Source organism: Rhineura floridana, chromosome 16 (genome assembly GCF_030035675.1).
Source record: "Rhineura floridana isolate rRhiFlo1 chromosome 16, rRhiFlo1.hap2, whole genome shotgun sequence".
NCBI classification, from domain to species: Eukaryota; Metazoa; Chordata; class Lepidosauria; order Squamata; family Rhineuridae; genus Rhineura; species Rhineura floridana.
The window spans coordinates 697,484-724,000 of NC_084495.1; the positions used below are offsets into that span (position 1 = coordinate 697,484).

The window sequence follows — 26,517 nt, forward strand, 5'->3', positions numbered from 1 at the left end:
AACCATCCTGATCTAGAGTATTACAACCCTACAAGGCAGGTTTGTGTTACTATAAAACCATGTAATGCAGCTACTTCTGGCAGCAGTTTCTAATGGAGGCAGCCATTATCATGTGTTTGACCATCAGGTGTGTCTACTTTTGATGCATCACATTTGACACAGAAGATGAGAGCTACACAGATATGAGCAAATCCACATTTTTTTTTCTTCTCAGTTTCTTGGTACACAGTAGAAAGGTGGCACTGTTTTTTTGAGAATGCCTTCTTTGGCAATGTTTTGAAGAGTTTCATTCTTGGAAGCACTCCTTTGAACCATGCTACAACAATCTTGCAAGGTAGGCATACAGGCCTATACAAATGATTTAGTGCATGGGTGGCCAGCAGGTAGACTATAATGTATTGGTAGATCCCTGGAAGATTTGTAGTCAATTGGCAAGCACTTCTGGCTTCCAGTTGTTTAGCAACAGAAACGAAAGGACACACAGCCATTTGGAAATTTGACAAGTAAAATTAAGAATACTTGTGGAAAGTAGGAATAGACCTATGTGTGGAAAGACCGTGAGCTCATCTCAGTGCCACTGCCATACTGGCCCCCAAGTCAAACAATTGGAAGAGTCCTGGCTATATTTCTCTCTCTTGAACTTTAGGAGGAAATATAAAGCACACAAGAGAATGTACATTCCATTGCTTTCAACAGGTTTTAAAAGACCAAGAAAAAAGTGTAGTGGGGGAATTTATATTGTGATTTATAGAGGCACTGTAGTGTGCAGGTTCTGCAAAAGCCAGTGTGGTGTAATGATAAGACTATTGGGCTAGGGTCTGAGAGACCTGGGTTCAAATCCTCATTTGACCTGGGTTCAAATCCTCACTCACTGGGTGACCTTTGGGCTAGTCACCTTCTCAGTCTTTATGGATATTCTGAGGATATATTGGGGAGGTGCAGGCCCATGTATGCTACACTGAGCTCTTTGCAGGAAAGTTGGGACATAAAGGAAATAAGGCATTAAATAAAATTAAGGATATAATCCTATGCACATTTACTTTGAGAGTAAGCTCCACTGAACAGTGAAAGTTACTTTTGAGTAAACCTGCTTGAGATTATGTTGTTAAGACACAAGGGATAACTAATACCCAAAGTTTCTATTATTTATTGGTAACTATCATTTCTGAGCAATATGTTACTTAGCCATTAAGTTATTTTATTATTGCAGTTGTCACTGCAACTATTATTCATTACATGCCACAGGGGTTTGGAGCATGTTTATACCACACTTTTTTGAATCTATTTGTGGCACAAACCTAAAAAGTAGCTGTGCTACTCCGTAGCAAGCAACAAGAGCCGCATGATGGCATTTAACAGACTTATTATAAATTGTATAATATTTATTGATAAATCACCTAGTATTTAAAGAAAAGAACTGAATTTAAATGTTAAAGGGTGCAATTCTATGTTCAGTTTCACTTCAGGAGTCAGCCCCATTAAACTCAGTGGAACTTACTACTGAGTAGACATGATTAGGATTGCACTGTGACTTCAGATTCCTAGTCTTTCTTCCCACCCCCTTTACTAGAATACTGGTACATCCTCCCACCTAATTTTCATTTGTCTGAGCCCATAGGGGCCGCATATGCTCTGCTTCAGAGTCTTAGGATCCCCCCGTCTGCCTTTTCTCTCTTCGTTACCTCTCTGTCCTTTCACCTCTTCCTACATTCCCCTCAAAGTGATGCTGCAATCCTATCCCAACCCCTTACCTCATACTTACTTCTAAGTAAACATGGCTAGGACTGTACTGTAAGCAGACAAACTCTCTCCCCTCCCTTTCTCTGCCCCCCAAACTGTTTCTTCTATGGGGCTAGAATCCTAATCCTTCTTACCTGAGAGTAAATCCCACTGACCCAAATAGGATTTACTTTGGAGTAGGCATGTTAGGATTGCACTGTGAATGCAAACCAAACTTAATTTTTTAAAAAACCTAACAATTTAGGTCATTTGTGCCTAACTCTAGCTTCCCTGACAGGGATCACTTTTTCTAGGCAATTCTAACTCCACTTACCTGTGAGTAAGCCCCATTGAAGGAAGTGGGACTTACTTCCGAGTGACATTTTCAGAGTTCCAGTGTGAGCCCTCAGAAGCTGCCCCCTCCTCCGGGTTCGGCCTTCCCTGCCTCCTTTTGCCTTCTCTCAGGGCAGCAATTGTCCCTTGTCAGAGCCCACAAGAGGCTTGAACTCTTATTTAGACAGTCCATGCCTTGCTCTAGCTTCCCTGACAGAGTCTCTCATATTTTCAGGCACTCCTAACTCCACTTACCTGAGGGTACACCCCACTGAACTTTTGTTTAAAAATTGCAGTGTGAATCCTTCAAAGCTCCCCCCCCCTTTTTTTTTGTCTCCTTCCTGCTCTGCTTCAGGCTGGTCTCCTTTCCCTCTTTCTTGCCCTTGCCTCCATTTTAGCCTTATTCCTCTTTCCCACTCCCTGGCTCCAGCAATTTACATTTCCTTGAGTTTATTTCTGACTGGCAGCAACAGCTGCTGCTAGAATAAAGCCTCAGGCTCTCCCTAGGGAGGAAAACTCATTGCTCATGAGGACAGCATGCAGGGAGGCTCAACATGTGAAAAAAGACCTCTTTCTTCAGGAGACCGGCACACATGGTGATTTAAAAAATCACTACGTGCAGATTTTTTCTCAAGAGCAGCTGAACCCAGGTACAGGGGGCTTGTGCCTGGGTATAGAATAATGTGTAAATGTGTGTGTGTGTACTGCCTTCAAGTTGATTCTAACTTATGGCGACCCCATGAATAGTGTTTTCATGAGGCTGAGAGGCAATGAGTGGCCTAAGGTCACCCAGTGAGCTTCATGGCTATATGGGGATTCAAACCCCGGTCTCCCAGGTCATAGTCCAACACCTTAACCACTACACCACACAAATACCCCCCTTTAAATATCACTAAGAGGTGAGCAACTTCCTTACACATCCTGGTCAATCCCCCCTTCATCCCAATCTGCAGTATGGGGGATAATATGGATCATTTATCCAGTTTTGTCAGGGTTACAGCTAAATAATGCATGTGAAGCAGTTCAAACATTTGCAAACACTCTGCAAATGTTAAGTACGATTGTGCCTTTAACCCTTGACTGAGAGGCAGAAATGCAACAGGAGCAGCCATTGACTTCCACTTTCCCCACCTCAACAATATATTCCAGCCTTCCCTGCCTGGTGCCTCCACATGATGGCTGAGGGAAATTGTAGGCCAAAACAGCTGGAGGGCTCCTGGTTGGGGAAGGGTTGGCCTGTTGCCTCCAAGGACAATTAGCAGGAAAAGGAACCAAGATGTGACATGTGAGTAAAGAATGTGACAAATCATTTAGGCCTTCTCACCCACCAGTGTAATCTTTCTTTCACCCTCTGGACTGGTTTGCTTCAAATGTGGCCTAAAGGGTGTTGACAACTCTCAGGAACAGATTGAAAGAGTTAGCTTTGAAGTCGTAAGTCTGAAAAGGGAGTTGCAATAAGCCAGAGCTAGTGGCTATGAAAAGCATGCAAGAGGTTTGGAGGTTTATGTCTTGCAGAGGATTGTAAGGAGACAAAAGGTTGCTCATTGGTGGGAAATTAGGCAGGCTGGCTCCACATTAAATGACTGGCCCTTGTCTTTCTCTGTACATTAAGCTTATGCTTATTGCCATAATGTGATTATTAAAATATAAACATATTTTCTGAAAAAGCAGTTTTCCAGCCCCTCCTTGGAGCTTGCAATGACTCTCTCAGGCCGTTTCAATTGGCATCTGGAGCTTGGAACTTGCACTCCCTGCTGAACATTGTGTCTTCCCAGCTCATTCCCTCACTCCTTGATCCAGGGTTATCAGCAGCATTCATATTACTAGGTAATACCGGCTGCCCCCGGCTGCTCTTGTTCCAGGAGCTGGCTCAGAAAGTGCATGTTTTGTGAGAGTAATTAGAGTGGGCCTCTAGTTTTTAACCAGAAAAAAGTGTCAAACGTTAGGGAAACACTGGCTCCAAGTTTTAAAGAACATTCTTGTCTCTCTCCATTGTGTCCTTTCGTTGGCCTCAGAGACAAGACACATTTAAAGGCTTAAGCCTCCACTCTTTTCAAGTGCCAGCAGAGCACCTAACAACTCGTGTTAAAAATACCATAAATCTTTCAACAACAATTGGATACCTACAGGAGTCCCAAGTAAATGTTCTTTAGCCCCAGGGGGGCAGAAGGACCCCCCTTTAATCCTGCAGTCAATGGTACAGGCAGGTATGGAATTTGGGGCCAAGGTCAAGCCCCCCCCACCTTTTAAAGTCAGGGTGCTAGCAACAACTGGGCATGCCCATGCTTATAGATGCTCCTTTAATTATTTTTACTTTAAAAATATGTTATCCTTTTCTACAACAAAATGAAGCTTAGGGCTCATCCAGACGACTGCAAAATGTGTGACACGCACACTATGTGTGCTTATTATTTTTCAGTCGTCCAAATGACGTTGTGCGGTGTCACGCATTTTTGCGGGTTAAATCTGCTCCTTCCAATACCGGCAAAAATGCGATTTGCTGTTTGAAATCTGGAATTTCATTGGGACATTTTTTTTCATTGAGAAACAATGAGAAACAAAAAGGCGAAAAGTGAAGACTGTCAGCTGACAAACCGGATATGGAAATGGTGGATTATCCCGCTCCGTTTGGATAAGCCCTTAGTAAACGTGTAGCATCAGGGCAGCGGAAACAAGCCTCATTTTTACCTGTAATCATGATGGTGCTATGATTTAAATGAGTTTAAAATGCAAAACTGCACATGCTCAGAGTTTTGTATTTTTTTTTTTAAAAAAACCAAACAATTTTTTCTCTCACATATCAGGAATGTAGAAGCAGTTGTAAAGCATGGAATGTCAGTTGGGGGGGGGAGAGAAATATTGTGTGCTTCACAACTGAAGGAACATACAGGGTTGTATAAAGCCCTTCTCTCTATTCTCCACAGCACGGGTAAGATCTTTAAGTCCAGGATGCGAAATTCTCTAGCTGTAGCCATGATAGTCCCTTGAAAAGTTATGTGAATGTAAGATGTTAGCATGCCAGATGGTCTACATACAACTGGGTGACCTATGCAGGAGTGCTCACTGAATAGGAAATGCAGAGCAGGTCAGGTGGTCTGCAACACTCTCCAATGGCATCTGAATCACCAGAGAAGCGTCCTCCAGACCCCACTAGGTTGAACACAGAGTGGGTTGTTTTGTGGGCCCAGGGGCCATGTGCGGAGATGAATTGGGGGACTGAGGGTTTCATGCACTCCGTATGGCCAGAGGCAACCACAGCCCTCTGCACACAAGCATGTTGTGCACACTCACTCCGAACATTAATTCACACACAGCATCACTCATTCACATATGTACTCAGACACGCACACACAGTCTTGCACCACTCAAACACACATTAGCACTCATGCACACACACATAGACACAAGATGACAGAGAGACAGGTGCATGCATGTGGAGGGGTCTGCGCTGCTTGTCTCTCTCTTTGTTCATGTTGCGGGGGCAGGGAATCAAAAGCTGAAGGCCTTTGGGGTAAAAGAATGGTTTTCACACGTTTCACACGTTACTGGTTGGTTGTTTATTATATTTTAAGAACATTTACATCCCACCTTTCCAATAGTATTGCTCAAGATAGCTAATGATAAAAGGGAAAATAATCAAACTAGAGAATAAAACAGATTACAATACACTATAAAAATCACTAAAACGGTACAAAAAAACCAAAGGACAGCACTAGTCATTGCTACAAGCAGCAGAAAAATTTCCAAAGATCACCTGCTTAAAAAAGAGAAGAAATGAATTAAGACTGTGGTGTTGAGTGGAGCAATATCTTGACTTCTTCTGCAACACAGCCAAAATGTACCTGATTAGTAAAAGAGCGGAGGATCTTGTGAACTGGCTGAAACAAGACAGGGCCCCAAACTAATGGGAAATGTATCACAGTGGTTGATGGTTTTTGCTACATGTTACCACACTGCTCACGGTAGTAATAATTAGCGTTGTTATTGGAATGTTGCATCCAATTCTCAGTAAGTTATGCTACAGAGTTCAGCAGGTTTAAAGACCAGCCGGGGTGTGTGTGTGTCACAGACTCAGTATTTAAATTTCAGAGGTAAACTACAGAGTCCCCAAATATTTCATCCCAAATATTTTTTTCAGAATGCAGGACAGGTTTTCGAATACAGAATGCATCTCCCAAGGAAACCACAATAATAACAAACAATTAAGAAGTCTGAACACCGTAAGTGGAAAGAGCATTCTGCAGAAAATGGTGTCACCTATTGTTTGCTTTGCTTCTCTACTTCCAGTTCTTTCCTGATGTCGGATACCTCCATGGGGACGTGGACTGTTAGGCCATCCATCCACTGCTTGACATGGACCTGGCAGCCTAGACGAGACCTTAAAAACCAGACCCAAACAGCTCAGTTGGTTGTGTTGCTTTCTTAGCACCGAGTTAGTGATGTAGGGCAGTGACAGGGAGACAGTGCCTCACTAACACAAAAACCAGCGGGCACACCCTTGGCATAGGACAGGTTTTGGGAGAGAAAAGTGACTGCAATTGTCAAGGTTCTGAGCAGTGCCACCCCCAGCGTTTGGGGAGCTCTTGTGCAAGATTTCCTTAGTGGGCCTCATCCCTAGATGGGCTCGCCCTCCTCATTGCCGTGCAGACGATGATGCCCACCCACTGCCCTTTTCCTTGCCCCACCCTTTGGGCCCTGAGGCAAGCAGAGGCTGCTGATCCTCCCCCCCCTTCTTTTATTAAGAGGGGAGAGAAGTGAACAGGCAGTAACAGTGAGCAGGATAGAAAGTAGGGCTCCTTCAAGTAAAAGGGCGGGATGTAAAGTATTTTATTATTATTGTTGTTATATAATAATAATAATAATAATAATAATACAGTAGGGCCCCGCTTATCGGCGCTTCGCATTCCGGCGTTCCGCTAATGCAGTGGCTGGAAATTCCCCCTTTTAAAGCCGATGTTGCGGCATTTTGCGACATTTTCGCGTCATTTTTGCACAACAGCCCCATTATAGTCTATGGGTTCCACTTTATGGTGATTTCTGCTTTACGACGGGGGCCTGGTCCCTAACCCACTGTATAAGCGGGGCCCTACTGTAATGGGTTTGCAGTGAGCCCCCTGATGGGCCTTGGTGGGTGTCCAAAAATGCCAGCCCTGGAGACCAGTCTGAATTTTCTGGCATCTGCCAAATGGACCCCTAAAAGCCAGCTTTCTAATGACAATCATCACCACTGCACAGATATTCACACAACAAAATGCTTCCCAGTGTGGTCCTCTCTCCTTGATCAAGCACTACCGGGGGGGGCTGGGGGGGGCTGAGCATGGAGCCTTTTCTCATTTTTTCTTCCAATTTCCTCAGTGTGGCACTGAGCTGGAAGCAGAGTCTCTTGAAGACCCCGCCCCTCCACTCTGATCTGTTCCCTGAGGCTGAAGAGAAAAAACATCCAAGGGGACTCAAGGAAATTGGGGCAGGGGGGCTGGCGGGTCATAGGCAACAGCTGGGGTGACTCTCCTCACCCAGCTGCACCCCTGATCAATGGGGAGATTTAGATTCACCTGGCCAGACACTTTTGGAGATGCATCCTTCCTGGGCTAATAGGAAGGAATTATTCCATGCTAAAAAAAAAACTAATCATTTTGAAACTTTGTACAAGATGCTGAATTCTGCAACCTGCATTATTTCTGCAAGTTAAACACCTGGAATCCTCACTTTCCATTATTAAGTTTGCTTCCACTAGCTGTTATGTGGTTCAAGGGACCACACAAGCATTCAAACCATACTTCCCTGGCTGCTGGAAAGCCAACTAAGTACTCCAACTACTTCTAAAATTTCACCAGGCACCTTTCCCCCAGTTTTAAGGGCCAATCATAAGGGCAAGAAACTTGCATTTGTTATTAAAAAAAAAAAAAAACTTGCTAGAAATAAGATTCTGAGGATGCTGAATTCTGCACCCATTTCCAGTTTTGATCCTGTGCAGTTTAATTCAGAATCAGCGAATATGCAGGGGTCAGAAACAGGTCACTGCTACTTACGTCTCAGTAAGTCCATAGGCCAGGTCCAGCATATCTAGTTCATCATCACTAATGGGGCCTAGTTGTCGGAATGCATTCTCCTTGAAGATGAGATGGCAAGTGGAGCAAGCCAGCGTGCCCTCGCATGCACCTTCGTGAGAAAGTAGGAATGCCGTTTATTGCTTTGAGTTATTTGCTGCAATAATTTATATTCTGCCCTTCCACAGCCTCAATTGAAAAAGTAAACAATAACAACATGCAAATAATTAAATTGGCAGCAGCTAAAATATTACAGAGCAAGGAAACTTTAACTTGGTCTTCACAAAGTACAAAAAATATTGATACCCACTAAGAGAACAGGTGGGCAGCAATTCCCCATTGGAATGGTCCTCCTTTCAGCTACTGAACTTAGCTTACCTTTGGGGTAAGGTGTGCTGCCCACCTGCTGGATCCACTTTATCACAACATACTCATTTCCTTTTTATATCCTCTGATCAGGAGACTGCATAACTGGATTACTTGTGTGTAACATAATGTTACATTGGCACGGCAAGACTTTGGGAGACACTGGAAAGCTGTGAATTTGTAAAATAACTTTGTGGACTTTGCTTGTGCCATTTTTTTGTTTCTTTACTTGAATAAATACTTTGGCCATGTGTGTGTTTGTGGGGGGGGAGGGCAGGAGGCCATAAAGGCATCCAGATAAGAGGCCCAAGTCTGAGCCAAGAGGAAGTAAAAGAAACTGAGTAATCGCATGGCACTTGGACCTTGGTTCTTCTGACTGAAAGCTAGAACCACACAAGCATTGCTCATCCCCGGAAAAGTGAGCAGGAGTGAGGATGAAGAGGAAAGGTGGAGCAACAGTGGCCTCCATTTCTTGGACTTATTTTGAAAGTTTGTCACATGGGCTGCTGGCTGCCTGATAAAGGGGTGTCATGTATATTTAATCACACAAGTGGGGTGCTTCAGTCCTGACTAGTAACTAAGGCTGAGGGAATAGAGAATGGGTCCCACCACTTACCAAAACCGTCAATGTTGACATTTTGATTCATTACCACCTCCAAGAAGCTTTCTCCTTCTTTAGCTGTGACTGAGTATTTCTCTCCATCCCGGTTAATAAAATGTAGCCTCACTTTGTCAGTAGAACTGGAAAGAGGGTGACAGCACAAGGCATTAGGTGCCCTTCCAGACACTCAAGCAATTTGCATGCAAGAAATTATCACTCCAGACTATTTGGAAGTTTGACACATTCCCAAATGTGCCCCGATCCAAAGGACAGCCGGTCAAGCAGTTGCTGGGGCCTTGAAGATACCAAGAGGCCCACAAGCTGACAGTTGATCTTGGCTCATTTTCCTTTGCATGGGGCCCAGCGGCCCAGCCAAACTAGAGTGGATAAGTGGCCTCCCCAGCCTTGCCAAGCCCTAAGAAAAGACTGTATTATTCAAATTCCCCTCTGATGCTGTAGGGCAGGGGTTCCAAAGTGTGGTCAGTGGACCTCCAGTGATTCACCAGCATCATTTAGGTGGCCCATTGTGGGGATAAATGTAAGAACACACTTATCCACGTCTATTTCTATGGAAATCAAATACTAATACTATAAGCCACAATTATGAGAAATAAAAGCAGCAATAAAAACACAATTCAAAAACAAACAGCATCTAGCACAGGGCATCACAATCACTACAACAGCCAGAAAAATCATGGAGAGGATTGCCAAGACCCTCAGCAAGTTTCAAGTGGTCTGTGGCAAAAATAAAAGTTTAGGGACCAGAGTCATAGGGGACTGTGGGACATTCATTCACCTTCAATCTCCACCCTGAGGAAATTGTGGGGCCCTCTTGAGACCCAAAGACTAGAATCTGGGCCTAGAGACCTGAAACATCCACAGGCTGGAATATCAATGCATAGAACTTTGGGATATGTACCCACTGGATGGTTTTTTGGTCAAGTCAGGACTCTGATGCATTGAAGTGGTACACCCTTGCCTGAATCCACATTGCAATGATGCCAACCCTCTCCAAATGGTAGACCAGGGGAGTGGCAGAGTGAGTGATAGTGGCACAGTCCATGTAAGAAAAGATGTTTGTACATATTTATATAACAGTCTAGAAGAAAGAAGCAGTGTACAGAAATTATTTTAGAGCTGTTCTTTGCCTGATTCATGGTTTGGGGAAATGATGTGGCTTGCTTTCAAGATGGCAACTCTGCTTCAATACGGCAGGTGAAAACTGCCACCTGACTGAGACCAATATCTCTGAAAAGAATGGTGATAGAACCTAGAGACAAACATTTAATGAAAGCTAAAATCAGTGAGAATATTTTGATTCCCAAAGCTCCCCTGAAAGTGCCTTCACCAAAACCCGGGATGATCTCCTTACTGATACTGACATGCCCCAAGGTCTACTCAGTTCCCACCGTCCTTGCCTGCCTTTGATGCAAGTGATCATTCTTGCTTGCTTGATTCTTTCTTGCCTTCTGGCTCTGCAAATTTTTCCTCAGCTGATTCTCTTCCTACCTGTGTAGGAATGTGTTTTGCTGCTTGCTTGCTCTGTCCCTCAAGGCTCTGTACACGGCCTTCTGCCATTCTCTCGCTATACGTTTCTAACTTCATCACATCCCACAACTGCCCCCACCTGTTTCCAGGTGACAGTAGGGATGAGAGAAATTCATTTCAGTTCATATTTAAATCCAAACTTGCCAAATTTGTGTTTTCTAGAACAAGCCAAGCTAAACACTGCTATCATTTGAAATTTGCACTTTGCCGAATTCACAAAGCAGTTCAACTAACCACATGAACAAAAATTCATTCAATATGCTAAAGTGTGCATAGAAATGCATATATCAGTGAAAATAAGAGAAAATTGCAAACTTGCATATAAAGTATGTACAGTTAGGAGAAAATGACACAAAAGTACTGATGAATTTGCCAGAGGACTTTTTTTTTAAAAAAAATTGCACAGTGATATAGAAAGGTGGAAAATTAAACTTAAGACCGGAAAAATGAGGACATGAGAGAAACCTAAATTGTCCCATCCCTCCCAAAGTGACCCCCAGTTCTCTCCTTCTGCCCCTGACCTGTTCTACTCATTGCAACGCTGCATCCAACAGCCGCTCAGGTACTTTGGCTGGGATGCCGAGACAGAGCTGTGCCAAACGGCTTAATTATCTTCAGCTTAATTATTTGCAGCTGACATAATTGCATCATTTTCCTGCTTCTTCATTTCCCCTCTCCTTCCTCTGTGGCCTCAATGCACAGGCACTGGGATGGAGGTGGGAGGCACACAAGTTGGGGGCAGTGCAGCTGGGCACAGTCCAGCATCCCCCTTAACATTTTTTCTGCACGGAGGAGGGGAGCCTCTGCATGCTTTATGAAACAGGCATTTTAAGCGAGCAAGCCTTTCCCCATCACTTTACCTGTATCCTAGGAAAAGTGTCTACCTCTTTACAGGGTTGAGACTGTGCTGGCACCATCAAGGGGCAAGCATTTCCACCTGCCTTGCAACCTCACCCCTGCTCTTTCTGACATCTTTCTGGGGACTGTGCTTTGCCAGGAAGATGAATTTATTTGACTCCTAGAGGTGTTTTTTTTTAATGTCAAGTTTTCATTGCCTCAAATTTTTGTAATTTGTATTTTTTTTTCTTACTGGTATTTTGTATTTGTGCATATTCTTTGTGAGCTGCCTTGGGGGTCTGTTTGGCCAAAAGGCGGCACAGAAATAAACTATAATATAACATAACATGTTGGCTTGCTTTTTAAAAGCAGAGAAGTAGAGCCAGAAGAAAAGCTGGCAAACTCCAGCAGCTGTTCATCCTCTGGTAGCTGTCTGGCATACAAAAATAGCTGCAAAACGTGAAAAGCTCAGGACTTCATCTCAGAAGCTCCATTAAGAAACCTTTTAAAATATGACGAAGGAACCTGTTCAAGTGTGTTCATTAACAGAGTAATAACCACAAAGGTCTGGACCTCCCCCATTACCTCCACGTTCCAGCTGGGTTGGTATGATCAGTCACTATAGAACGGAGCAAGCTCCCTCTGCCCACGGTGCCCCATCTCCTGCCAAGAAGGCCTTCCCTGAACTCCGGCAGTGCGGCCCACCAACAGTGCAGCTCCTCTGGTGGCCAATGGCCCTTGTGTGTGGGGCAATCTGATGGGGCTTTGCCACATGCCCCAAACCACAGGCATGCTTGCTTCTTCCTACTCTCCATAGCGCTAAAGTGTCAAATAGGGATGCAGGGCATGCTCCTTGCAGTGCACTCGCCATGCACATTTTTTATTTTTTACCTTTCCTGTAGATGCTCATTTCCCCCTCTTCAGACTGCAGAATGCCTGACTCATCTGTCCTGCATCTTTTGCTAGAAACGTCCATGTGAGAGCTGCTGCCAGAGCCCAGGCCGGAACACTTTTGGGTCTGGCTGTGGGCTCAGAAGGGATCTCCCTCTGGCTCACCTGAGAGCTGTTTTTCCAAGCCCAGTTACCATGCAGGGGAATAGTGGGAGGGGGACTAGTGAGAAGAGAGAAGGGTTAACCCCCACCCCTCCTCACACGACATTACCCACAGATATCCTCCAATGTAGCAATGCTGTTTTAGAAAATTGGGGAGAGGGAGAAAGGGGGGAGGGATGGCTCCCTTTTCTCTTTGGCTCCTCTCATTGCCAAGTCCAACCCTGCTGACCAGCTCCGGCAGGCAGCTCCCAAGAGACCTCCCTTGTGGGGAAGATGTAGCCCTTGACATTGAAAACATTTTCCAACCTGGCTGTGGATGTACCTAATTGGTTTCACAGCCTAATTGCCATGGAAGGGAAAGGGGAATTCTAGACAGCTTCACAGGCAAATTCATAAGCTACTCTCCCAAAACGACCCTCGATGCTCAGGAGCGCAACTTGAGATGCGCAGCTGCGTCATGCAATCGCACGCTGCTGAGCGGTGGCCTTGAGCCGTCATTTCTTGCAAAAGCAAAATGTTTTGTGAGCCTTGAGAATGGGAGGAGCGTTTCCTTAGCAGGGAAATCTGCACTAGCTCATCATCCTTCCCTCCGAGAAACCAGCTGCAGCTTCAGTCAGCGAATAAAAGTCGGCCAGGGTATAGCCGGGGAACCCTGGAAAGCACAAACGTGCAGAGATGCTTCAACAGTTGGGGAACTTCTTGGGCAGGAGCGCCGGGAAGCTCTGCCGCTCAGTGCCGGAGCACCCGGCGTGCCTGCAAAAGCTCCCCGGTCCAGTCCCAAAGGCATCTCCGGGTGGGGCAGGGAAAGCACTGCCAGTCAGGGCAGACACCCCTGAAGCAGCCCAGGAGGACCTGGCCCGACACCGTCTAAGGCAGCTTCCCACTCTCCTGACAGATCAGGAGGGAGCGGGACAAGCAGCGCTGCCCCTGCCAGCCAGAAACCCCGATCTTCCGCGCTTCCCCCTGTGGTGGCAATGCGCCTGCTCCCTTCCGCTCTCCCACTGTGACAATTGCGTGATGGTCGCGGGCGGGCTGACGGGGGAGCCTCCGGCTGTTGCTGACCGCCCAGTTCCGTCCACCGCAGCCAGGGTGGCCATTGGTCCAGGCTGGGAGGGGCGACGGGACGCGCGTATCGGGAGGCCACCGGGGGCTGGCGGGAAATGGGGCAGGCTTGTAGGAAGGGGCAACCGAGGACAGCTTCTGTTCAGGGCGGGTCTGGCGGGGCGTTCCGGCCCGGGAGTCCCACCTTGCAGGCGTCAGCGCCCTTCCCTGTTGTTTGTGGGGGCCGGATTCCTCTCCCGAAGCGGCCCCGTCTGCACTGTGGAGTTCATGCAGTCTCACACCACTTGACCCAATGGCCTCCCCCAAAGCATCCTGGGAAGTGTAGTTTGTTAAGGGTGCGGAGCGTGACTAGGAGAGCCCCCTTCCCCACACAGAGCGACGGTTCCCAGAGTTCCTTGGGAAGAGGGCCTGAGTGAGAAATCACACAGAAAGTTGTATCTCTGTGAGGGGAACAGGGATCCCCTGAACAACTCCCTGTTTAGGAAGTTCCTCTATTCTTAAATGATCATACCACTGCTTGACAATAACCGTGGTCTCCGGCCCCTTTTCTTCTGCCACATTGCAGCACAGGTGTGATTTTTGTTGGGATTATGGATGGGCAGAAGGGTTAAGCCTCCGCATCCACACTTTGCAAGCACAATTCAAAGGAGACACCTACACTAATTTTTTTAAAAGCCTCACAGTGCTGCAGGTGACACACTCAGGATCATACATGCAGCTACACAATCTGACAATCTTTTTTGCATTGTAATGTTCATTTAACTGTACTGGAGCCATTTTGCTTTAAATTGCTGCACCCCACCCTAGCAATTTTAGGATGAAGGAGTATCCTTCATTGAATTAAGTATCCTTAATAAATAAATAAATAAATGCAATTCATTTGACAAAGTGGAAATCTGAAGTGTGTGACTTAAAACATGCAGCAGCAAGCTGCCTCCAGGGTGATTCCCTACAAGGTTTGTTTTCCAAAATTAATCTTACAGCCTTGGCGCATCCTGGATGCTCTGTCCCCCCACGTTCCAGCGTAACCTTGGAGATGCATGCCAAGACGGCGCCTCCCTGCTCAGAAGCTGTGACAGCAGAAGCACTTCCAGCCCCTCCTGGGAGACACCCTGCAATGAATAGCCCCGAATGGTCTGTAAGTTGCCCTGCCAAATGCCAAATGCTTGCCGCCTCTTCGGAAGGGTCTGGACAAACCCTGTTTTGGCAGTTTCCGACAGAGAGCAAAGGAGGCGTGTTGGGCCCTTGAAGGCATTTGGGGGCCGTGAGTTGTTGCGCAACCCTGCTGCCCTTGTTGTTCTTGCTTTGGTTCTCGATTGCATTTATACAAAAGGATGTCTCAAAGAAACTTAACAAGATAACATACAAAACATCAATTAAACCCAGAAAAGAAAGAAAAAAGAAAACAGCATACAAAAATGAATTTTCTGCTACCCAACAATACTATAAAAAGGGCAAATCTTTAAAAAAGGGACAAATCTTACCTCACCGAAAGATGAGCTCCACAGTAAAAGCCAAAATCATACACAAGTATGATTTTTAAAACATTAAAAGCAAAAGCTTGGGCAAATAAAAATGTCTTAGCCTGACATCTGAAAACTGACAGTGATGGTGCTTGGCATGTGTCCTTGGGGAGAGCATTCTGCAAACGGGGGGCATCATGGGACAAGGCTGCTTGAGTGTTGCCACCCTCCACACCTCCCTTGGAGGAGGGACATGGAGAAGGGTCTGGGATGTACAGCAGAGGGCCCAAGCTGGGTCACAGGGGAGGACGCAGTGGTTGAGGTATTGGGGTCTTGACCTACAACATAGATCACTTTGTATAGTTGTACATATTACTTTGAATGAGCCTGGAAACCAATCAGTGGCCAGTGCAACCAGACCAGAATTAGTGTAACATGCTCACATCTTTTTGTCCCAGTCAACAAGCTGGTTGCTGAATTCTTCACAAGGTGCAGTTTCTGCCATCTTCAAAGGAGGCTTCATCATCAGTCATCACCACATATAACACATTGCAGTAATCTAACCTAGAAGTCACCAACTGATAACTGAAACTAAACTATCACTGAGTCACAGCTGAACATAATAGAAGGTACTCTTGTGCCTCTGGTGACAGCAGTGGGTCCAGGAGCACCTCCAAGCTGCACACTGGCTCCTTCAGGGGGCGTGCAACCCCTTTCAGAATAGCAAAGCACTGATAGGGATGGAAAGATGTCAATTTCAGTTCTCTTTGTTTTTAATTTTTCTAGTGTTAAATTCAGTTTTGCAGCAATTTGCAATTCTTATTTTTTTTTAAATCCTCATGAAAATTCTCCAGCATTTTTGCATGTTATTTTCACTCATATATTCATTTTTATGCACACTTTCCCTTAATGTATGCATTTTTGTACACACTGTTTGGTTAGCGAACTGCATTGCAAAATATGAATAAGTGTGAATTTCGAAGGATGCCTGGTTTCGGTTCTCATAGTATTTCAGAAAGTGTGAATTTGATAAATTCGGATTGAATTGCAAACTGAATCACAATTCTTGCCCCTCCCTAGTGCACAAGGGTGTTTTCATAAGTCAAAAGGGCAGAAATGGAGGAATTTGTAAAAAAAAAGGATGAATGTGACTCAGGGCAGTTGTACACGCTTCAGCTGGGGCTGAAGGGTTAACTCAAGACTCCACAGAAAAGGTGGATTTTGAAAAGAGATTTGAAGAGAGAGAGAGAGATGTAAAGTTCTTCCCCAAGATATGGGAGTTCCCGAAATCCCAGACCTTCTGACGCATCCATTCACAAGGCTATGCCTGAGGCCAGGGGGTCAAACATGGCATCATGTGTCATTGGCCGCAAAGGGCCCCCTTCAGCTCCCACATGAGTCTGCCTGCAGGATGCTGTCTTTGCTGTAGTGCTGCTGCCGTGGCTGAGGCGCTCACTCTCCGGGCCCTGCCACAGCCTCTTGCCTGGCATTGTTCTCTTTCAGGCACCAGCTTCAGACTCTTCCCCAAGCCTCCGAAGGCCACAGACAAGAATTCTTGAACTGTTTTAATTGCTGCTTATTTTGGTTAAGTGGGGGAGGGGTACTTTGTGGTATTTTATATTGGTTTTAATTCTTTTTTATTTAAATATTTATAAGGCAGATTTTTCATTAAACAAACCAACACTTTGAATGGGTAGGTACAGTGAAGCCAGTATGACAGAAAGGCACGACAGTTTTATGGAGTTTATTTTTTTTAAATAAAGAAATCATGAGCTGCGACTGAGTGAGATTCTCTAACTGAATGGCCTCCCCTTTTCTACGGCTACATTCACAGTTTTCTCCCAAGAAAGGCATTCAGAGATTCTTGTGCCTTGTTTGCAGCTGGGGCAAAGGCACACTGTCCTAAGACCTGAAAAGACTGACTGACAGTGCAATCCTATGCGTAGCTACTCAGACAGGAGCCCTATTGAATTCAGTAAGATTTACACCCAGGTATGGGGTTGCAGCCTACCAGACATCCCTCTCCTCTAGTGGGACCTATGGGGAAAACGTTTCAATGGGATTCTTACCCTGTGTTCCCACCAGGGATATCTTCAAGCCTGTGGGGGGTGGCAGTGAAACATCGCCCCAGAAGCTGCAGGCTGGCCAGTGCCTGGCTGCGATCCGCTGTCCCAAGGAGAGCCTGCCTTCTGCTCCTGCACGCAGCCAGTCCAAGACGGAGGAAGCCAGAGATATGCGGAGCCATCTCGCTGCTGGCTCACCTTGACGTCTCCCGGTTTTTCAAGGGCTGCAGAGCTGGAGCTTGGAGCTCCTGGAGGGATATAAGGATGGAGGAGTGAGTGAGGGGAATGGGCTGGGACAGCCTCCCTGGGAAGGGGGAGGGACAGCACCACCCCTCCAGCCCATCCCACCAGGGAAAGCAAGGGGACTCACAGGCCGGCCGGCTGGCCAGGAAGCCCTGATAGACTTATTGGGAACGGTGTCAGCATGAATGCCACACCCCTCAGGGAGAGAAGGGCTGGATCCCCCTCTTACATAGGAAGGCTGATTCAGCCTTGCACACTGATTACTGTTTTTTAAAACTGTTTTGAATAATGTATTTTATATTGTTGTAGGCCCTGGGACTTACTGAAGGAGGGCAGGTAATATAACAACTACTACTACGACTACTACGACTACTACTACTACAATGAATTGGCCATGATATTTTGCCTTTGGCTGGTTGAAGAGCGCCTCTGAACATAAGCAGAGTCCAATCCTTCAACCACAGTCAGTCAGCTCCAAACACAACTAAGTGAAATTTTTATGTTGGTGTTTAGGGTGCTTTCCTGTCTGGAAAGAGGCACGTGGGTGATGTTCCTTGTTAGTTAAAAACAGAGCCACCATTTAAAAATAAGATGCATAGATATTCTAGCCAAAGTCTACACAGATTGTGACCTCTTAAATGCAGCTTGTCAGTCATGTATTGTGATCTGTTGTGCACTTGACAATAGCACCATCCCAGGAACACAGGAAGTCCTTATATGGACTAAGTCAGACCATTGGTCTAGCCCAAAGTGTTAGGTGCAATTTCCATGATGGAAGATGGGAGATATATAAATCTGAGCAAATAATACATCTTAAATAAGTAAGTAAATAAATAATAGAATTCTATTCTACCAAAGTTAGAAAAGTCAGCAATGCTAGGACTGAATGTGCTTGAGTCCTGCCTGACAACCTTGTGAAGCAGATGAAGCTAAAAGGGTGTGTGCAACAGACCAGGGAGTTCTGTGTGGGTGGGGTTTCAAACCCAGGCCTGCCCACTCTGCCACATGGTCTCTCAGCAGGAACATGAGTTAAGTAGAACAGAATGACAACTGGGAGATTGCTCGCCATCTCTGAGCTGTAAAACTGGAGATGGGTGGGGAAGAGGGGGCAATTTCTCTGTTCTGGCTGAGACTGCTTCTTTGATGAAAGAGGGCTCCATCTGCTCTGACAGGCAAAATTTAAGAGCAACCTTGTTGCTTAAATGACACAGCAACAGAAGGTCAAATTCCTTCACCGTAGGGCTTCTAGCAGAAATTTATGGCTTGGAAGCTCTAAAATATGCTCACACTTTTCCTTTCCACATCATGCACATAGGAGTAAGTTCACATAAGCACAGTTGACACATGTGCTCTCAGGGTTGTTAAAGTACTGCAAAAAAGGCCCCATTCCAGCCCCTCTCCACTCATATGCTTTCAAATGCAAATAGTAACATGCAAAACAGGAAGTCAAATTAGCAAAAAGGTTAAGAAATAGAAAAGCTAATCAAAAAGCAATAAGGGTATCTTAGTCTAGCAACAGGAGAGTAACAGAGCAATCTCACTCAGGAAGCTGGTGGGAGAGGAGCCGGTGGGAAGCTCCATTTGCCATTCAGGGCTGGCGGAATCAGCTCAGATGGGCTGTGTACATGAACACAAAAGGAAAGGCCAGCGCTCACAATGCCCCTGCCAGTGAGTAAGTGCTCGCCACAGACTTCCATTATACTTATTTTCTTAGACCAACCGCAGGAGAGCTCCAAATGGGAATTGGGTGTGGAGTGAGCCCCCACTCCTCCGACACCCCCCAGAATGCCCCTTCCTCAGGCTTCCCCGGCAGACCCCTGGCTGAGCCAGCAGGGTCCTGGCTCAGCCGCAGCTGACCCACGATGAAGGGCTTCTGCTAGCTCAGCCGGGGCTCTGCCACATCCAACGCCCTTGGGTCGCACACATCCTCCTTTGAAGTTTATACTCTCTCTCTCTCACACACACACGCACACCCATTGAACAAACCGATCACACAGCCTGAAACTTAATTACCTTTTTAAATGATTGTGAATATTGTGCTTCAATAGAGGTTCAGCTTTGTGAGAATCATGCAATTTCCAAAAAGGTGTTAGTAGGAAATATAGGAAACAGAATTGTCAACTTGTGATTTAAGGAGAGAAGGGAGGGTTTTCCATGTTGTTATGTACAGAAGGTGGAAGAACTTGACTTGAAGTGATCTGGATTTCTTTGTTCATGTGATATAATTCTGGTCTCTATTTTAAACAAATATTTTAAAGGGTAAAATAAGTATAAAAAGGGAATAGGCAGAACCACGAGCACAAAAATTCCTGCTCCTTTCATATATCCCCAAATATGTGTTAAATATTTTAGGTTTTGCACTTTGAAATTCCTGGAGATGCTGAACAGGCTGTTTCATATTTTATAGGATTTCCCCCCCCCATTGCATTTGATCTTACTTGTTGTCAGCTGGCTTGCCCCCCATTGCGTGGAAAGATGGGATATAAATTTAGCTAAGTAAGAGTCAGTAGGTGTTGCACATGTTGCACCGGCTGAGGTTTGAAAGATGAGACCCTCCTCCAGGTCCCTGAGCAGAAGCCGGGTGCTGTGCCTCAGGGTGGGAGCCCCCAGGGACACAGGAGGGCTGCTTATCTCACCAGTGGGCCTTGAACTGAAAGATATGGAGATATGGGAGATGGATGTCTAGCAGCAGCCCTCGTGCGAAGGACACCCAGCCACAGGACCGACAGTGACCTCCCCTCGGTCAACTGATTGATAGCCAGTCAGCGGTGGGTTGCAAGATGACATGACAAGGCAAGAGGAACTGGGAAGGACAGCCATGGGGCTGCTGTGGAGTCCATTTTTTATGTATTGCATTGTATCCCTGTTGTGTACATGGAATCCCCCGCCGCCGCCCACGTGGGCTTTTTTGTAGCTTCAGGTGGAGGGCGCCACCTTGGCAAAGGCTGCGGTAAAGGGATATTTGGGAAGGAGAAGGGAAAGGGCTCTTTCTGTCAGCCCCCCACCTGCGGAGGTGGGGATATCCTGCTACAATATAGGGAGCTGGCAATTGTTCCCTCCAATTCAGCGCTGACTGCGCCAGGTGTAGGGGACCTATTGCTCTCCAGACACTGTTGGACTCTGACTTCCTCCAGCACCAGCCAGCATGTCCAATCGGCAGGGAAGAGGGGCAGTCCAGCAACACCTAGAGGGTCCAGATTCCCCAGGCAGCCCCCTACCCCTGACTGCCAGCGGCTCTCCAGGGCCTCTTCCAGCCCTGCCTGGGGATGCCTGGATCTGAACCAGCAGCCTTCTGCGCAAAGCAGGGGCTCCACCTCCCAGCTACCGCCTCTTCCCAAAGGAGAGGTTGTGTTGAGGTCCACCTGCCCTGGAGTCGTGGCAGTTCGGCTGTTGATCTCGTTGCACAAAAGCAGCAGCACACCAACTATGCTGTCATGGGAAGTTGAGTGAGGCCCCTGCCAACATGTTTGAAACTCACTTGCCTTGTGCACATCAGAGGAGGCATATGCATGAAACTGTAAGAATAAACAAACTTACATGTTCACTTTAAGGGATATTTGGGGAAATATCCCATGTACCTGTTTACTATGATGTAACTTCCTAATGGGTGGGATTAGTTACCTGGCTTCCTCCTCCTTTGTCCTGGAGATTTTTGAATATTCTCCATTGCTTATCTTTTTACCTCTGGGAGAGGCTGCATGGCAGATGCTCTCTTCTGAGAGCATCACTACTAAATACTAAGATGGACTGAGACTTCTATTTTTCTTTCATCTAAGCTAGATCCTATGTTTCTGAACATATGAAAGGTCATGAGTAAATATTCTTTATCTTTTACCTAAGAAGATTGTGTTTGTTATTTGTGCATAGGAAAGGTGGGACTGGTTTATCTCACTCTGCTGCTTGAATTTTTATATCTCTGCTAAGAAATAGGACCACAAAACTTAGTTCCTATTTCACCTTATATTTTTAAAACACCAAACAGAAACATGGAGTGTTTTCTCAGACCTGGAATAAGTAACATCACATGAGAGTTGAGAGATGGTTTGAGTTTTTGTATCCCTTTGAATCCCTTTAGTTTGGTTTAGTTAGAGCCGGTGTGGCGTAGTGGTTAGAGTGCTGGACTGTGACGTGGGAAACCAGGGTTCGAATCCTCCCACAGCCGTGAAGGTCACTGGGTGACCTTGGGCCAGTCATTGCCTCTCAGCCTCAGAGGAAGGCAATGGTAAACCCCCTCTGAATACCGCTTACCATGAAAACCCTGAGTTGGAATCGACTTGAAGGCAGTCCATAGTTTGGCTCAGGGTGGTAAGTGGTGGATGTAGCACTTTATGTAGTTTCCTTGAATTAAATAGATTTGTTACATGTTCTGTATGAGATATCATGCAAAAATGACATAGGTTTCTAAGCTGTCACGTGGCATGGGGGCGGCAGGAATGTGGCAAGTAAGGCAAAGGCGTGAGGGAAGCCAGGGTGGCTGGCGAGAGGGTGGGCGACCGGGTAAGTGAGGCAGCTGGGTGTAGGGCAAGCGAGGCAAGTGGGGGGGCAGTGAGCAAGGCTAGTGGGCCAGTGTGGAGCGAGCAGGCAAGCGGCCAGGGGGAGGATGAGTGGCTGGGGGGCAAGTGGCAGCAGTCTGGGTTGGATGCGTGAATGCCTTGGGTGGGGAGGCGGCCAGGCGCACTGTGCAGAGCTGCATGGCAATGCCATTTGTCAAGGGGGCAGCCGTGGGGCAGGGCAGTGATGCTGCGCAGAAGCAGGACAGGCCCAGGGTGAGCAGGCCCAGGGTGGCTGGCACATGCTGGTGCCTGGAGGCACTGGGGGACTTGCAAGGGGTCTGGCGAGGGGAGTGGGCTACCTGAGGGGTGGCAAGTGCCTGGGGGGAGCATTTCTGAGTGTGTGTGTGTGCCTGGGGTGTCTACGTGTTTGGGGGTGTGTGAGCGTTTGGGGGTCCACAGTGTGTGTGTGTGTGTGTGTGTGTGTGTGTGTATTGAATGGAAGGTTTGGCAAGCGAATCCAGTTAGCTAGTGCATGGAAAACTCCAGGCTTCCATCACTCTTCCTATTTCAGATCCTGATGCTTTGAGGCAAACAAGCCAGGGAGATAGAAGAAGACAGCTAGGGAGAGGGAGAGGGGAGGATACTGAGCTGAGGGCCAGAAGGTTTCGGTGAAGGTTGTTCACTTGCCATGTGCTGCAGCTGAAATTGTTCCACATTCCTGTGGAATCCTTGAGTTGCCTAAGAAGTATTTGCTGCTGTAAATTTTAAGAAAGGGCTTCTCTGAGCCACTTGGACACATTCTCCTGGCCTCTGCAATGGCCATGTTCCAAGACAGAACTGGGAGTGAGTGACCGGTACCCTCTCCGTACAGTGCGGGGGGCCAGGTTCAGAAGCCCAAGATTCCTGATTGGTTGCTTGGAGACAGGCCATTCTGACAAGGAAGCAAGGCACAGACTGTGATGTTCCTCTGTTAGTGTAAATATGGTAAGTGCTGTTTGTATAGGAGATACATGGTAAGTGGAATGAAAGAGGAAGGGGGAGTGAATGGGCAGTAGAATGCTGGATGATTGGCTGAATGTTTAAAAATGGCTGACAGTATAAATGGAAGGATGTCAGGTAAATCTGGGTGGATGTTAGTGGGTTGTTTTGGTGGGTTTTGAGAGGAGATTGTGTGGAGAGTTGGTGGATGTGAGGAGAGGGTGGAGTTCAGATTAATACTAAGACCAGTACCTCAGGAATAGATGAAACCATATGCTTAAGTGCCTTTATAAAGAAATCTTGTTATCTTTGTTATATTTAATAAAATCTATATTTGGTTTACCGAAGGCCTGATCCTTGGCTGGGGTTTCACAGACCAGAAGGCAGGCACCTGGTTGGCCACTGTGAGAACAGGATGCTGGACTAGATGGGCCACTGGCCTGATCCAGCAGGCTCTTCTTATGTTCTTATGTTCTTAAAGGGATTGGGACAGCTTAAGCATGCAGTCACAGAGGTAACCTGATAGAGAGACTCAGGCAGAGTCTCTGGGAATACTGGTTATAGAACGTGACTGGTGGTGCTGCCTAGCAGGGGGATCTGTTGAGATCTGTGCTAGAGCAGGGAGAGAAACCATAAAAAAGGACAATCCGGACTGGTGGAGTCCCTGGTGGTGCCTAGTGACAGGCAGTAACCACGAGCAGGTAGGAACCTGACAGGGACAGCCAGGGAAGGACCGTCACACAGACCCTAGAATAGCAGCCGTGACTCCCTCTGAGAGCAAACTTGTGTGCTGCATGTCAATGACAAGACACACAAGGCAGACATATGGGCATGCAGTACAAAAAATGTGTTTTTATTCTTAACCTTCACCTGAGGTAAGAGCAGCTACTTCTCTAAGACAGAGGGCAGAGAACATGAATAGCACTGGGAACAGACATTGCCAGCAGAAGATCATAGAATCATAGAATAGTAGAGTTGGAAGGGGCCTATAAGGCCATCAAGTCCAACCCCCTGCTCAATGCAGGAATCCAAATCAAAGCATTCCCAACAGATGGCTGTCCAGCTGCCTCTTGAATGCCTCCAGTGTCGGAGCCCACTACCCTCTAGGTAATTGGTTCCATTGTCATATGGCTCTAACAGTTAGGAAGTTTTTCCTGATGTCCAGTGGAAATCTGGCTTCCTGTAACTTTAGCCCATTATTCCGTGTCCTGCACTCCAGGATGATCGAGAAGAGATCCCGGCCCTCCTCTATGTGACAACCTTTCATGTACTTGAAGAGTGCTATCCTATCTCCCCTCAGTCTTCTCTTCTCAAAGCTAAACATGCCCAGTTCTTTCAGTCTGTCCTCATTGGGCTTTGTTTCCAGTCCCCTGATCATCTTTGTTGCCCTCCTCTGAACCTGTTCCAGTTTGTCTGCATCCTTCTTGAAGTGCGGAGACCAGAACTGGATGCAGTATTCAAGATGAGGCCTCAAGATCTCATGTTCAACCTAGCATCTCCCATTAGTTAAAGGAGATCACGTGGCAGGGATGGCAAAGACCCTGTCCCATTCCCTGCAGAGACACTGCCACTCAGAGTAAACCCAGTTGGGCTGGATGGACCAAAGCCCTGGCATGGGATCTGGGCAGCTTAACGTTCCATTGCCGGACTGGTGTGTGCACAGAGAAGACTGCTCCTGTATATACCGAGCATGTGGGCAGGTTCATCCTACTGAATAGCTGTACAAGCGGGCAATGTTGTCCCTTTCTGTGGGTGTGTTTGCAAAGGGGAAAGCAGGAAGACCAAAGGGCAGTACTTGAAAAGCTGTCATACGCTGCAGAAGCTCAAAAGTGCCAGCACTGATTCCCTCTTCTCAAGTTCTCCCAGAACACAGGGAATCACTCCTTATAGCTCCTTATTCAGTCCAGTCATTGCCACAATGTAACAGGCAATGTAAGTCAATATAAGTCAACATAAATCATCATTGGCAGAAAGCGCAGAGACCAACCAAGCCAGAACGCAGTCCCGTGTGCTGTGCTAGATGGGGTGCTGCTCCCCTTGAAATCACAGACTCGTAGTTTGGGAGTGTTTGTGGACCTGGCCTTGACTCCAAATGTCTAGGTCAGAGGTAGACAACCTGGTACCCTCCAGATGTTGTTGGACTCCATCAGCTGTACTCAGCATAGCCAATGGCATGGCCAATGGGATGACCAGAGTGGGAATCAACATCATCTGAAGGGCGCCACATTGACTACCCCTGTCCTAGGGAATGGCCGTGGCTAGGTGTGCCTTTGCCAAAGTTAGACTAGTGCACCAGTCCTAGAGAAAGCAGATCCAGCCACCACAATACGTGTCAATACATGCCCTGGGCTCCTACTGGGAGGAAGGGCAGGATATAAATCTAATAAATAAATAAATAACATATCATGATTACATCACATCTGGACTACTGCAATGCAGTCTATGTGGGGCTGCCTCTGAGAAGTTTCCAACATGTTGTTCAAAATGCAGCAGCTAGGATATTGACTGGAGCCAGAAAGTGGGAGCATATTACACCATGGCTGAAGCAGCTGCATCAGCTCCAGCTGGTTATGGCCCTCAAAGCCATCTACAGTTTGGAACCAGATACCTGAAGGACCACCTCTTCCAATATGAGCCTGCCCAAGTCTTAATGATTAAGTTCATCAACAGAGGCCCTCTTGTGTGTCCCAAAGGGAATCCCAAACTAGGATGTGGGAGACATACTTTTTCGCTCTAGAACTCCTTGTCCAGGGAGGTCCAGCTGACCCTGTCTCCAGCAGGCTTCTGCCAAAGCGTGACATCCTTACTGTTTCCTGACTCCTGACTGAACAGAGCAGAGGGAACTATGTCAGCTGGTCCAGAGAATATACAAGCGAGCCAGCTTTCAGAGAGCGAGCAAACAGGAGAGTGAACAGGGAGAGCTAACAGGAATTTAGCAGAGGAGTTTGCTGGGGGAGGTCAAAGGGGAGGTCCCTAAAACAATTTTTTTCTTGTACAGCATTTATTTACCCTGAAGGAGGACAGGACAAAGCACAGGCCATTCCAACACAAGTAGAAAGAAACAAAAGGCAGTGGAGACTATGGACGGGAAGGACACTCCAGTGGTGGTGACCTGCAAGGTGTGTGCAATGTTTGTTTTCTTGCCTGAGAACAATATGATGTGCACATGCATCAAGTGCAAAGCTGGTGGTGCTTGTTGGAAGAAAAAGTGAGGGGCCTGGAATGGCAGGTGGCCACACTGAAGAGTATAAGAGAAGATGAATTCTTAGATAGAATGCTGGAAAACAACATCAAAGAGAAGGCCAGGAGGTGGAAGAACAGCAGCATCTTGAAGCAGAAGAGGAGACTGTTGTGGAGAGCAACAATGAAGTGGAGGAAACTCCGTGGAAAAGAGTGACAGGAGCAGAAAGGTTAGAAGACACCCTTCACCTGTGGAACTATGGAATCACTTCCAGGCACTTGAGGATGAGACCAGAGGACAGTCTGCAGAGGAAGAATTACAGGAGACCCCATGCAACAGCGAGCAAGAGGCTGAAGCTCAGTCAAGCAGTGGCAAAGAAACAATGCACCATGACAAGAAGAAGTGAAGAGTAGTAGTGGTAGGAGACTCCCTATTGCAAGGGATCGACATCCAAGTATGCCGAGAAGATCCATGGACTCACCAAGTATGCTGCCTCCTTGGAGAATGGATTAGAGATGTGATGGAAGGGT

The 26,517-nt window shown here is 46.6% G+C and overlaps 1 protein-coding gene across 2 annotated transcripts; it reads right to left on the bottom strand.

The window, feature by feature from the left end:
* Positions 1-5,595: 5,595 nt before the first annotated feature.
* On the bottom strand, positions 5,596-17,378 carry LOC133371251 (adrenodoxin, mitochondrial-like). 2 transcript variants are annotated; one of them, XM_061598460.1, is made up of 4 exons: positions 17,099-17,378; positions 9,082-9,206; positions 8,082-8,211; positions 5,596-6,430 (listed from the first exon to the last, which is right to left on the bottom strand). In XM_061598460.1, exons 1-4 carry the CDS (start codon positions 17,272-17,274, stop codon positions 6,310-6,312), a joined length of 552 nt encoding a protein of 183 aa, XP_061454444.1. In that variant the 5' UTR covers positions 17,275-17,378; the 3' UTR covers positions 5,596-6,309. The 2 variants fall into 2 exon arrangements, with proteins under 2 accessions (XP_061454444.1, XP_061454445.1); XM_061598461.1 differs by lacking the exon at positions 17,099-17,378 and adding an exon at positions 13,507-13,726.
* Between the last annotated feature and the right edge of the window lie 9,139 nt (positions 17,379-26,517).